Here is a 12830-nt window from a genome sequence, read left to right on the forward strand (position 1 = left end):
TTTCATTGCAAAACTTAATACAAAGTGTTTCCAACGAAAATTTTCCGAAACAATGTGTCAGTTTGTAAATATTTAGATGCTCTTGCATGTTGAATAAACCTCTGCAGTTCGTGTAATATTCGATCATTTCTCTGGGGTTCACAATCCATGCCCAGCAAGTCCATTTCCTCATTAGTGAAAATAACTTTTGCTTAATTGAGGCAAAGTTGGCTATGATGATTTGCCTCTGCTGCTTCCAACAAGTTCAGACCTGTTCTGCTCCTCCTGGGCTTGTGTTCTCCTCTCCCGAAGGAATGATATTGATAGAGTTACAATATGTGCATAAAACTTTCGTTTGTAACAAGGCATTTGTAATAAACAGTACAAGCATTAAGACATGAAATCACACAACAGTTTTGTATTCCAGCAAAGATTTTAATATTGCGTAATTTGTTACCCTCTTTCTTTGTTAATTTTTTTGTTTTCCTCTTTAAATTAAATTTATCATTTAAAAAGTGTGAGTCTTACAGAATGATGCAGGGGTCGCATACTTTGAATTCTAGTCCTGGCTTAAGATGGGTACTTTGCAGACAGACGACTTCACTGCAAAATACACGACACGCAAATCACAAAATACGTGCAATCACTTGGATGGACGTTAAGTTGGAATCCCGTATGCTAGCATTAGCTGGTGGATGTTAAATATCCCATTGGGTCTTCACAAAGATTAGACGAGTTATCGCTTGCACCCTGAACAAATTCCTGCCAACTTTGGTTGAATTTCAATCACGGTTAGCCAGTTCATAAAAGTCTTGGGTACGAGGCACATATGCATTGCCTGTGAATTAGTGGGGAAATGGGAGAAGGATTAGGGAGTCAGGTCATGAGATGTATGAGATGATTGCCTGTTTCCTACCTTTCATTACTCCTGGGCCACAGCAAGACAGCAAAATGATGGATTGTCCTTGTGTGGAAGAATTCTGAGACAAGTAATCCAAATAAACTGAGGAAAGATGATGTAATCATCAAGTTGACTGCAGACAACATCACTGGGTTGTGCTTGCCATCATGAGTTTGTGCTTTTGTGCTTTTCTTTGCATTCCTTCAGGACAATGGTCCATCCTAAACTCATTTTTGTCCACCGTACCCAACTGTGATCTTTTGTTCCCATACTGTGATCCTCACTATCCCATTCCCTTTGTCGACCAAATCAATACAGGACATCCTGGGTAACACAATGTTGTTAAAACATCATACTGTAAATACATTATGCCAAACTTTAAGAAAACATTATTTTGAATGGTTTTACAAATGTTAAAATTTTGCGCAAAACACTATTTTTGTAACATTTTAAAACGTTGTGATGTTACAAATTAACATCATAAACTTTTAAATGTTTTAAGCATGCAATGAATGAAATGAATATGAATGATCGTTTTAAGGCCAGTTTCCCCCGCTTGAGCAGGGGTTAGCCTTGCGGGCCCCATGACAATCATGGTTCCCTGTTTGAGGCAATGTTTTATGGCCGGATGCCCTTCCTGAATATCAATGCAATGTTTTCTGATCATGTTTTCGCCATATTTTCAAAACCCTGCAAAATAATGTTGTCAAAACATTTGGCTGCAGCATTTTTCAAATGTTTTATGTTTACTCGGGCTGGACTGTTGGGAAATCATATTCACCCAAATGCTAAATGAATCATTCATCTTTGAATTATATTGCTTGCGAATAGAGGTGCCCCATATCCCAGTTTGCTCCAAGACCATCTCGCTCCCATCCTCTTGCTCTCATGACTGAGTGGTTCGTTCGTTTGTTGGTGTCATCTTCTCAACAGGTTGACTGCCATTGATCTCCACATCTGTCTATCCTGTGCTGCCTTTACACATTCCACAAGGATCAACTGCATCTCCTGTAGTCCGTTATATCCATTTTCTCCTCTGCCTCTCTCTCCTATATTTCCCATCGATATTGCACTCCAATCTCTGGCTCTACCATCTGCTCTAATGATGTGACCGAAGTATATATATATATATATATTTTTGTATACAAGATCGAGGCTCGTGAAAGAGCTAACATTAATCACACAAAAAGACAAACCGACACACAAAACACAAAAAACAAGGGGAGCGGCAGACAGGATGGGGAGAGAGAGGGAAGGACACAAAAGAGAGGGGGAAGAGGGGAAAGGACACAAACACAACATTTGAGAGCAGGGACATCGGGAGGACTTGGGGAGAGGTGGGAGAGGAATAAAACATATGAACACTGCAAGGACTCTGGGGTGAATTACCGGGGGTAGAAAAGATCAAGGTTTTCGATGGGGGAAGATAAGAGATGGTGGTGAACAGCTGTTTTAAAGACCTGGAGGGAGGAGTGGGATTGAAGGGAGTGGGGGAGTTTGTTCCAGAGGCGGGAGAAAAGGGAAATGAAAGAGTGAAGGTGAGCAGAGAGCCTAGACTTTGGCAGTTTAACCATAAGAGGGTTGCAGGCAGATCTTGTGCGACCTGAAGGAATATTAGGGGGACAGAGCACAGAGAGAGCTGGGGGAGCAAGGCCGGAGAGGAGTCGGTAGAAGACAGAAAGACCACCAACCTGCCTGCGGTGAGTGAGTGAAAGGCCCTCGGTGTTGACTACATCGCAGGAGATTCCAATGATTCTGAAAGCTTTGGCCTCAACAGCGTGAAGCCGAGCAAGGTGTGAGGCAGGAGCACCAGCCCAGAGGGGGGAACAGTATTCCATTGAGCTGCGGATGAAAGCCTTGTATGTGGTGAGGAGCTCAGGTGTGCCAAGGAAGGACTTCGCATGACGGAGGATGCCCAGTCGGCGACTGGCTTTGGAGGCCAGCTTGGAAATGTGGTTTTCCCAAGAAAGATCATGGCAGATAGTGAGACCCAAAAGCTTGAGCGACAGAACTTCTTGGAGAGGATTGTTGAGAAAGTAGATGGGAGGGTTGTCCAGTCGGTCCTTTCGGAGAGACATTGTAAGAGTGTGAGATTTGTCAGGATTGAAAGACATGTTCCACTTGTTTGACCAGTCTGTGATTTTGTCCAGGTCTGCAGAGAGTGAGGAGGCTGCAGACTGCCGATCTGAGGGATGAGGAATGGAGCGACAGAGAGTAGAGTCGTCAGCAAAGAGATAGAGAGGATTTTCAAGAGAGTCAGAGAGATCATTGATGAAGACCAGAAAAAGCACAGGGCCCAGAACACTACCTTGGGGAACTCCAGCCTGAACAGGAAGAGGAGATGAGAGAAACCCATTCAGGGCCACACGTTGACTACGACCAGAGAGGAAGTCCGCCAGCCATGCATGGAGATTTCCATGGATACCAAAGGAGGAGAGTTTGGTGAGCAGAGCAGGGTGCCAGACCGTATCGAAGGCACGTGAAATGTCAAGGGAGACAGCTCTAATTTCCTGTTTGGCGTTGAGCACCTCCATCCATTGTTGAGAAAGCAGAAGCAGCATGTCCAGAGTAGAGTGACCAGGTCTGAAACCAAATTGATGATCAGAGATCAAGCCATTGGAGAAGAGGAAAGATTTAATATCTGAAGCAATGATGGATTCCATGACTTTGCTGATAATTGGGAGAAGGCTGATTGGTCTGTAGTTGCTGCGATCTGTTTTTGCACCTTTTTTGTGCAAAGCGGTGATGTTGGCTGATTTCCTAGCAGATGGCAGATGACCTTGAGCAAAAGAGAGGGTGAAGAGAACAGAAAGAGGGAGTGAAAGAGCAGAAGAACATGATTTTAGGACCCGTGGGCTGATGCCGTCAGGACCAGTTGCAGAATCAGAGTCGAGGGTTGACAGAAACTTTTCCACCTTGTCAGGAGGAAAGGACACAGAGTCCAGGAGCAGCTGGGTACGATTGGGTACGGTGGGTACAGAGAGGGATGGGTTTGGGACACAAGATTTAGAGGCAAACACAGAGTTAAGGCATTCAGCTTTTTCACGTGCGGAGTAAGCCGTTAAGCCGTTTGAGGTGAGGGAGGGGATGGAGGGGGAACAAACACCAGAAACAGATTTGACCAGACGCCACCAGGATTTGGAAGAGGGAGACAGATAAGAGAGTTCGGTCTTGAGAATGGTGAGATATTGTTTCCTGGCTCTCCTGAGGGTGGACACACACTTGTTTCGGGCTTTGTGAAAGGAAATGAGATTTCCTTCTGTTGGATTTGCTTTCCAGGAGACGAAAGCAAGTTGTTTCAGGGCAACAGCCTCACCACAAGATTCCGTGTACCATGGACGGGAGGAAGGGTATGACAACTGAAGACGAGATGGTATAAATCTGTGCATGAGAGAGAGCAATTTACTTTGAAAGAATTCCCAGGATGAGTTGATGTCAGAGGCGGTAGAGATGGGAGACCAGTCCAGATGATTGATGGCTGCTTGAAGACCGTGCCAGTTGGCCTGAGTGAAATGCCAGACTCGTCGACGCTGAGGAGGCTCTCTGAGAATGGTCAGAGAGATGTCCACTTTGACAAGCACATGATCAGATGAGCCGATTGGAGCAGAAGAAGAGCAGCAGACATTTTCAGGGAAGTTTGTCATAACCAAATCCAGAAGAGAAGATGCTCCGTTGACTGAGATCCGGGTCGGGAAATTGACAGATTGTGTCAGTCCCAGTGAGTCGCAGAAGTCCTTTGCTGAAGAGCCATGGCTGGTGAGGGAGGTACCAACACCCAGCCAACTGGCATAGTGACAATTGAAATCACCACATATGAGGAAGAGAGAGTTGGGATGGGTAGATAGAAGTTGGTCCATATTATCAGACAGTGAGATGTAGTTGGAGTCATCGCTGTTTGGTGGACGGTACAACACACATATGAACAAAAGGTGGGAGCGAAGGGGAAGCCGTAGCCAAAGGTATTCCTGGGGGTGAGGTGGAGAGAGGGCAGTGGAGGGCGAGTGAGGAAGAGAGTTTTTTTTATAAAGATAGCAACCCCACCTCCAGGACGAGGCTCAGGTCTATCATACCGGAGGAGGGAGTAACCTGGGAGAGATACCAAGGCATCAGAGACATCATGAAGGAGGAAAGTTTCTGTTAAGCAGATCACATCTGGTTTGTCAGAAGCAACCTGTATGGAGAGGTCAGTCAAGTTTGAGCGAAGGCCCCGGATGTTTGAGGTCCATACCGTTAATGAAGAGGAAGGGGGAGCATCGGGTCCAGAACAGGGGGGGGGGGGGGGAGGGGTAGGGTAAGATGTGGAAGAGGAGGAAGAGGTAGGGAGAGCTGTTGAAGGTGTGTCAGAGATTTCAGAGATTTCAGAATAGCTTGGAGAAAGGGAAGAATGGGGCGGACAAAAGGTTTGATGGAGATTGGGTGAGGCACAGTGAGGTGTTATTTGAGGAGGGGGAAGAGCGAGGCAGAAGGTTTGGGGAGATGAAGGTGAAAGTTGGAAGGGGGAAGAAGCAGGGAGGATGCTTTGAGGAGGAGGGGTGAGAGGGGAGTCTAGGAGGGGAGGAGCGAGGGAGAGTCTCGGAGGGGAGGGGTGTGGGGGGAGTTTAGGAGGGAGGGGATGGAAGGGGCAAGGGGGGAGATTTGAAAGGGATGGGTGATGGGGAGGATTTGGAGGGGAGGGGTGAGATTGGATTTTGAAAAGTGTACGATTCATGGAAAACGAACATTTTTTGCAAAATGAGTTTGAGACCTTCGAGTCAAAAATACGTTTGAGGACACTGGAGGAGGGGTGGAGTTCTGGATAGTTTAGGGAATTTAGAAAGGAGGAACTGTAAGAGATGGTATTATATATATTTTTTGGAATGAATAGATTTGGTGAGCAAGACGAAAGCATCCTTTTGTAGGAAAAGAAGAAAAGGGTGTTATAATATATGAGAGAAAATAGTTGTTCAGGGGAGAGATTATACATTTCAACCGCGTGATCGCGAACGAAGAACGAACGAACAAAAAGAACAACAAATAAACGAATAAGACCTGGGAAGGAAATTTTTTTGGGGTTTTTTTTTTTTTTTGTGAGTACAGATATTAAACAAGGAGGTACGGGGTGAACGACTGGTACGAAACAGAGAACGAAAATAATTTCAGCGCATTCGACGAATCGCTGAGAGAAAAACAAAACCACAAGGTCGGAGACGGTACGGTAGTCTAAGCCTACGAGTACTAGGCCGCAGAATACTCGATACCATTAACCGACGATTGTGTAAACATGTACGAAAAATTAGCACCGAAAATTTTCCAAAAGATACGCTATAGGTACACACACCGAAAGATAGATACAGTCTCGACAAAAACACGATTTGAAAGATCACTTAGCTTCGAGAGCGTGAGCGCATGGAGCAGCTTCGAAAAGACGTGACCTCGCCGTGATCTCGCGAGACTTCCTATGAGTGTCTTCCTATTGTCTTTCTATAGACTTCCTATTGTGTCTTTCTCTCTTTCATGTCATGCACGAATTTTCTCTTTTCTCCAGCCATTTCCAGCACTTCTTCATTAATTTTCCCATCTGTGTAGAATATGCAGAACATTCTCCGATATGCCCACATCTCAACTGCATTCAGCTTGTCATTCGTCTCTGTATTTGTTGTTCATGTGTTCGCTGCATATACTAGGTGAAGTGGCATACCAGGCAAAGATGTTTTAATTAAATTCCTTATCCTAAAAATCTGAAATTGCATGCACATGATCTATGACCCATTTGTATTGTGAGTTGTGAGTTGTGAGTTATTTGAAAAAAGTGCAAGGATGCCTACATTTTTGGCCACGGCTGCACATCAATGATTTGGATGGAGGAGATAAGAGCTGACTTTCTAAATTTGCAGATTGGTGGTTGAAGGAAGGTGGGGAGGTCATCAGATTCAGAAAGATAATGTTGATTCAATTGATTGGGTAAAATATTGGCAGATGTAATTTCACATCAGGAAATATTTTGGAGTGGAGTTATGGAAGAGACACACACACACACACAAACACACACACACACACACACACACACACACACACACACACACACACACACACACACACACACACACACACACACACTCACACACACACTGACTGACACACAGTGCCATTTATTATTATATATAAGAAGAAATTTATGCTTTTTAGAACTTCAATAAGTTTTTCATTCATTCATGAAGAACTTCTTCAACAAAATATAAACCAAAAATCAGTTAATGAAGATATTGGTAAATATTATGTGCAACGCTTTTCAATACAAATAACATATTTCTCAATAAAATAACTCAAAATCAACTTTTCAAAGTTATAATTTCCATCAATTAATTTATATATTCGTTCTTGTTTCAAATATCATTTTGTTTCACTTGATAATAACGAGAACGACACTCGGTGGAGTGCAAACCTCCGCCCGGCTGAACAGTTTGCATTGTACTATATATCCCACTGCGAGACCAGTTCTGGATTCAGACCTGAACCAAAGTCTAATCGGCTGGTTCTCATCACTTACCCAGCTCATCCACCGAGTTTTGTCACAATTCATCCAGAACCTTTTGAAATATCATGCTATATATAGTTTTTTCCCGATCACTCGATGGTGAAGAATCACTTAAACAATTCTCGGATCCAGATATTCACCAAAATCTAATCATTTCGTACTTGTCACACACCCAACATCTCCAGCACATTTCGTCCGAATCTGTCCAAAACTTTACGAGATATCCTGTTCACAGAACGAAACACAAACAGACAGGGGTGAAAACACAACCTCCATCCACCTTCGGTAGCAGAGGTAATAATAGTGACGTAATTGAATCGTTTCCACTCTTTCAAGAACCCAGCTTTGTCAGTCTTACTTTTCCATCTTGAATAAACATTTCCAACTCGACCCAACCTCACTGAAGAGGTTTGATACTCATGGAGAGAATAAATATTGGTCTCGTGACGTCATTTGAATCAGTTATGTTTAAGATTCCAATTCAATGCTGTCTTGTGAAAACTCCTTTCTACAGGATTGGACACTTTATATAATTAACAAATTTCTCCCATAATATTACAATATCTCAATAATGTCGCTTGTACAAATTTGTCAAATATGTAACGCACTTCAATATTATAAAAGAGCATTTAAGCGATATGAATGTCACAAGTTCTCAAACAGCAAATACAGCTTTGCATCCTCGTGGGTATATCAACACTAACAGCATTTACTGATTTAAAAGCGAAGAGTTGTCTGATAATTCACTTTCACAATGTGGGTTGGGTGGAAATGGATGCAATGTCCTGGTGTTTGCTCAGATTTAATTTAATTTTGTTCATTCACATGATTAGATTTGCCAGTTTGTTTTGGTGTTTAAGTCTCATTGACTGTTTCGCTGTTCCCTTGTTTCTCATGTCAAATCATTTGGTTCATTATCCACTCTGGTGCTTTCCCTTTCCACATTCACTTCTCGGTATTGAAAACAAATTCGTTCTCCCAGAAACGGTTGGGTTATTTAGACTTTGGCAAAGCATCACGAAGATTGTTGTAATTTAAGGTAAAGTCATATATACCTGAACACAGTTGAAACGAGGGAAACACACCAACAGAAAGTTAAAGGAACACAACAGAGGGACATTTGAAGGAAAAACGACCGAGGGGAGGAAACTTCTACATGAAAGCATCTGAGCTCATAAAAATGGACGATTTACACCTGTAACATGAATGAACTCAGGAGTGCAACACTTTATCTCTCCTTTCTTCAAACTCCAACACTGAAGTAGAAACAATTTCACAGAGTTATTTGTTTTTCATTAATTTTACAGATATTGGTTCTTCATTGTTGTTTTTTCGTATGTAGCCTGTAGCTGCTGGTTGCATCATTTTTTCTTGTTTTTGGTCGCACCGTTGTGCCTCCGATGCAGTGCCCCTGTTACCATTAAGTTGTGGCTCATTTTGACGACCTCGGAAAGATCACGGGCTGATTCAACCCGCTTTGTTTTATTTCAACGGGACGACAGGGGCTCAAATTCAAGACCCAAAGATCCAAAGACATCAACCTTAACCTTGAAGCCAACACCAGGCTGGTTCTTCATTAATTTTAGTTATTAATTTTACAGAAAGTAATTTTACAGAGTTGTTGGTTCTTCATTACGGTATTTCCTTCAAACTGTTTCTATAATTGTTCATTTCTACCTGTGTAGATTGGTGTTGCTCCTTTTTTTCCGGTGTTTCTTCTTCTCTTTTTCCAGAAGCTCTTGAAATTTGTCGATTTTATGTTTTATTGATCCGGGACGTTTGAAACATCAAATCTGTTCAATATCCATAAATGCTTTATCCATTTGAGTTTTAATGTTTGAGACTAGTAAAACGTCGTCATTTCCACAATCAGCACCTGGTAAGGTTCCAACAATCCAACATTTCAAACAAGTTTCAACAATCCGACTCCGTCTGTTTTGAATCATGATATTGTCAATAGAGATTTTCTTTTGACCCTTTGTTGAAGTCTAAATAAGTTACAAATCTGTATTTCTACTGCTATATATTTGAATCCCACAATTATTCCCACCACGTGGAATTGGCCAGGGAACGCTTTTGTTTTGTTTTGGTCCATTCTTTCACAAATGGGATGGTCAGACCTGACATTTGACTGAGGGTGATAGGACTTTATAATTTGTTCAGGTGTTATCGATAACTCACCAACTCTTCGTGAAAGACACGATGACATCTTCCACCTCCATCAATGATCAGTGCTGGTGAATTTCTCCTCCGACATTAAAGACGTGTGTTCATACCTCTTGGGCATCTTGGCTTTCCAAGTAACCCTCCAAAATAGATCACAAAATTACCTTTGTATCCACCATAGGATATCCCTTTGTGAAATATAAAAACCTTTGTGAAATATAAAAACATAACCATACCCTCTTTCCCTCATGCAGTGATTTATTATTTTGTTCGACATTTAATTTTGCTGGTACTGCATGCACCAAAAATACCACTTGAGTGACAAATTTGTTTCAAATGAGATGCGATATTAAATGATTTCGAGCCCAAGAAAATATCTTTCAGAAGAAGCATTTTATCGGTGTATGCACAGATTGTATCCACATTGATGGTGCAGCAGAGACCTAACTGGATGGTTATAAATATGAATGTGTATAACAAATCTGCTTTGGAGGATAAAGTAATTTGTGTGCCTATCAACACCATCATTTGGCTACTTTGTACAAACTCACACTTCATAACAAAAACCTTTTGAACAAAATGAGCAGGAAGATTATGAATTCGTTTTTTTTCTGGAGACACAAAAGTGATTGTATTTATAAGTTGCGTTTCTTTCATCCGAGAGAAGTTTATCTGATTTTGTTCAGAAAGAATCAACCACAAACCAAAAAATTAAACTTAAAATGTCTTCCTTTGTTTTTTTAGTTAGAACATAAATTCATTTGCTATCTAAAGTTTTCAGACTAAATGTTTCAAAAGTTTTAATAAGAAACAAAGAAAAATTGTAATCCAATGGTGTTTTTTGTTTTGTACGAAATGAATATGTAGATTTTTATTCATCAGACACACAATTAAGTTGCTTCAAAACAGATGATTATGAATCAGGATAATTATGCCAGGAGATGATTTTTATTCCAAAATATTCGCACATTTGTGAATCGCGTGAGGCTGCGGCGGATCTCTGCGGTTCGCACTCCATAGATAATTGGATTGGCGAGAGGCTGAACCAGATAGAACAAGGAATCACTCACGTGTTGTAAATATTGTGGGAAATAGTTTGTGGACGACATTCGCAAGGAAATCAAAGCAAAAACATTGGAGAAAATAAAGAGTGAAAGTACCAAGCAGTGAGTGACACATGTGTACAGGGCTTTCCTGTTCCCCTTTGAAGATGGTCCAGAATGTAGGCATACATGCAAGATGCGGGTGTATGTCAAAACGACCACGACGATGAGAGCGACAGTGGTGAGAGAATTACATGCAATCCCATATAAACTGTTTATGGTGAAATCTTCACATGAAAGTTTAGCCACAGCCATGTGAATACAACCTACCTTGTGAATCTCTGGATATTTGCAAAATGTTCGTCCAATCAATAACACAACATAAATACCAATAAGCAGAGATGACCAGCAAACGGTGAGCAACATCACTTTGTGAGCTCTGCTGTTGGTGAGCAGGACATTGTAGCGAAGAGGATGACAAACTGCCAGGTAGCGGTCTATGGCCATGATGCTGAGTATGTAAGATTGCATTGTGGCAGTGAATGAAACAAAGAAGAGTTGAATAAAACAGGCAGGTTTTGTAATCATGTTATTTTCACTGATGCTGTACATCAGACGAGGCGTTATTGTTGTACAACCAACAATATCCATTGTCATTAAATGAGCGAGGAATATGTAGACCGGTTTGTGCAGCTTTTTTCGACAGAGAATGATCAATATGAGAATCAGGTTCAGTGTGATCGTGACGAGGTAGATGACGAAGAAAACACCAAAAGCCCATGGTCTGATGCTTGCTGGCTCGTGGAAGATGGGGGTGAGGAGGAACACGTTGGGTGGCAATGATTGATTTCCTTCAAACATGATGTCCTCCATCAATCCTGTACCTGGTGATAAAAGGGCAAATTACACCAATTAATACATTGAAGGAACTGCGCTCCAACGCGAGTCGAAAGAATTGACGCGACCAAAGACGGAATTCGTCCGAGTTGCTTTATTGAAACAAAACAGCTCAGGTATTCTCACCAGCCCGTTTATCGGGCAGCAATATATATACACATTTATGTCGGGAAGTTTGCCCGGCAAAAGCTATACCGGGCATGCCCGGGTATCAAGGGCGAGCCTTGGAAAGGCGAGTCTGGACCTGCCCGGGCGTGTTTGGCTGCGGCCTGGCAAGTCGAGGCTGGGCGTGCCCGGGCGCTCTGGACGAGCACTGGAAAGGTGATAGCGGGCATGCCCGGACGCTCTGGGCGAGCCCTGGAAAGGCGATAGCGGGCATGCCCGGACGCTCTGGGCGAGCCCTGGAAAGGCGATAGCGGGCATGCCCGGACGCTCTGGGCGAGCCCTGGAAAGGCGAGAGCGGGCATGCCCAGGAAAGACGAGACCGGGCGTGCCCGGGAGGTTCGGGCGTGCCCGGGAACAGTGAGTCCGGGCATGCCTGGGAGAGGCGCGTCTGGCCGTGTTCTGGCCGGTGCAAGGCGATTGTGTGCATCCAGCGGTAACCGCTACACACGCCCCTCTAGAATCGACCTGCACCGGCGGGGTCAATTTAAGGGGGGTCCGGATGACCCGGCCGAAGCGACCCCTGGAGGGTCGTGGGGAGGGGTCCGACGTGGTGGTGGGTGGTCGAGCGGGGGGAACTGTGGACGGGGGGTGGCCTCGCCGCCGAGGAAGGGCCAACCGTGGTGGTCGGTCGACGTCCATGTGCGCCGGTTTGAGGCGGTCCACAGAAATCCGGTCCGGCCGGCCGGCGAAGTCGACGATGAAAGACTTGTCGCCCCGTCGCAGGACCCGGAAGGGCCCGTCGCACGGCGGCCGGAGTGGCCCCCGGTGCGCGTCATGACGCACAAAGACGTACTCCGCTGTGCGAAGCGCCGGGGGGACGTAGGACTGGGGGCCACCGTGGCGGGACGTCGGCACGGGGGCAAATCGTCGGGCGGCCTCCTGGAGGTCCGAGCGCTGGCGAGCGGCGGACCAGGGACTGGTAGCGTCGGGCACGAATTCGCCCGGGACGCGGAGCGGCTGGCCGTAGACGAGCTCGGCGGCGGACGCCTGGAGGTCTTCCTTGGGGGCCGTGCGAAGGCCCAAAAGGACCCACGGCAGCCGGTCGGCCCAACCGTCGTCCTGAAGGCCGGCCATGAGTGCGGCCTTCATGGAGCGGTGAAACCGCTCGCACAACCCATTGGCTTGGGGGTGGTAGGCCGTGGTGCGGTGCAGCGTGACCCCCAAC

General features: G+C 44.4%; 1 protein-coding gene across 1 annotated transcript; it reads right to left on the reverse strand.

Annotated features, from left to right (window-relative positions):
- Positions 1-761: 761 nt before the first annotated feature.
- On the reverse strand, positions 762-11476 carry LOC144893955 (olfactory receptor 5AC2-like). The gene is made up of 2 exons (XM_078785208.1): positions 10738-11476; positions 762-817 (listed from the first exon to the last, which is right to left on the reverse strand). Exons 1-2 carry the CDS (start codon positions 11474-11476, stop codon positions 762-764), a joined length of 795 nt encoding a protein of 264 aa, XP_078641334.1.
- Between the last annotated feature and the right edge of the window lie 1354 nt (positions 11477-12830).

This window comes from Myxine glutinosa, chromosome 10 (genome assembly GCF_964187855.1).
Source record: "Myxine glutinosa chromosome 10, kmMyxGlut1.1, whole genome shotgun sequence".
NCBI lineage: Eukaryota > Metazoa > Chordata > Myxini > Myxiniformes > Myxinidae > Myxine > Myxine glutinosa.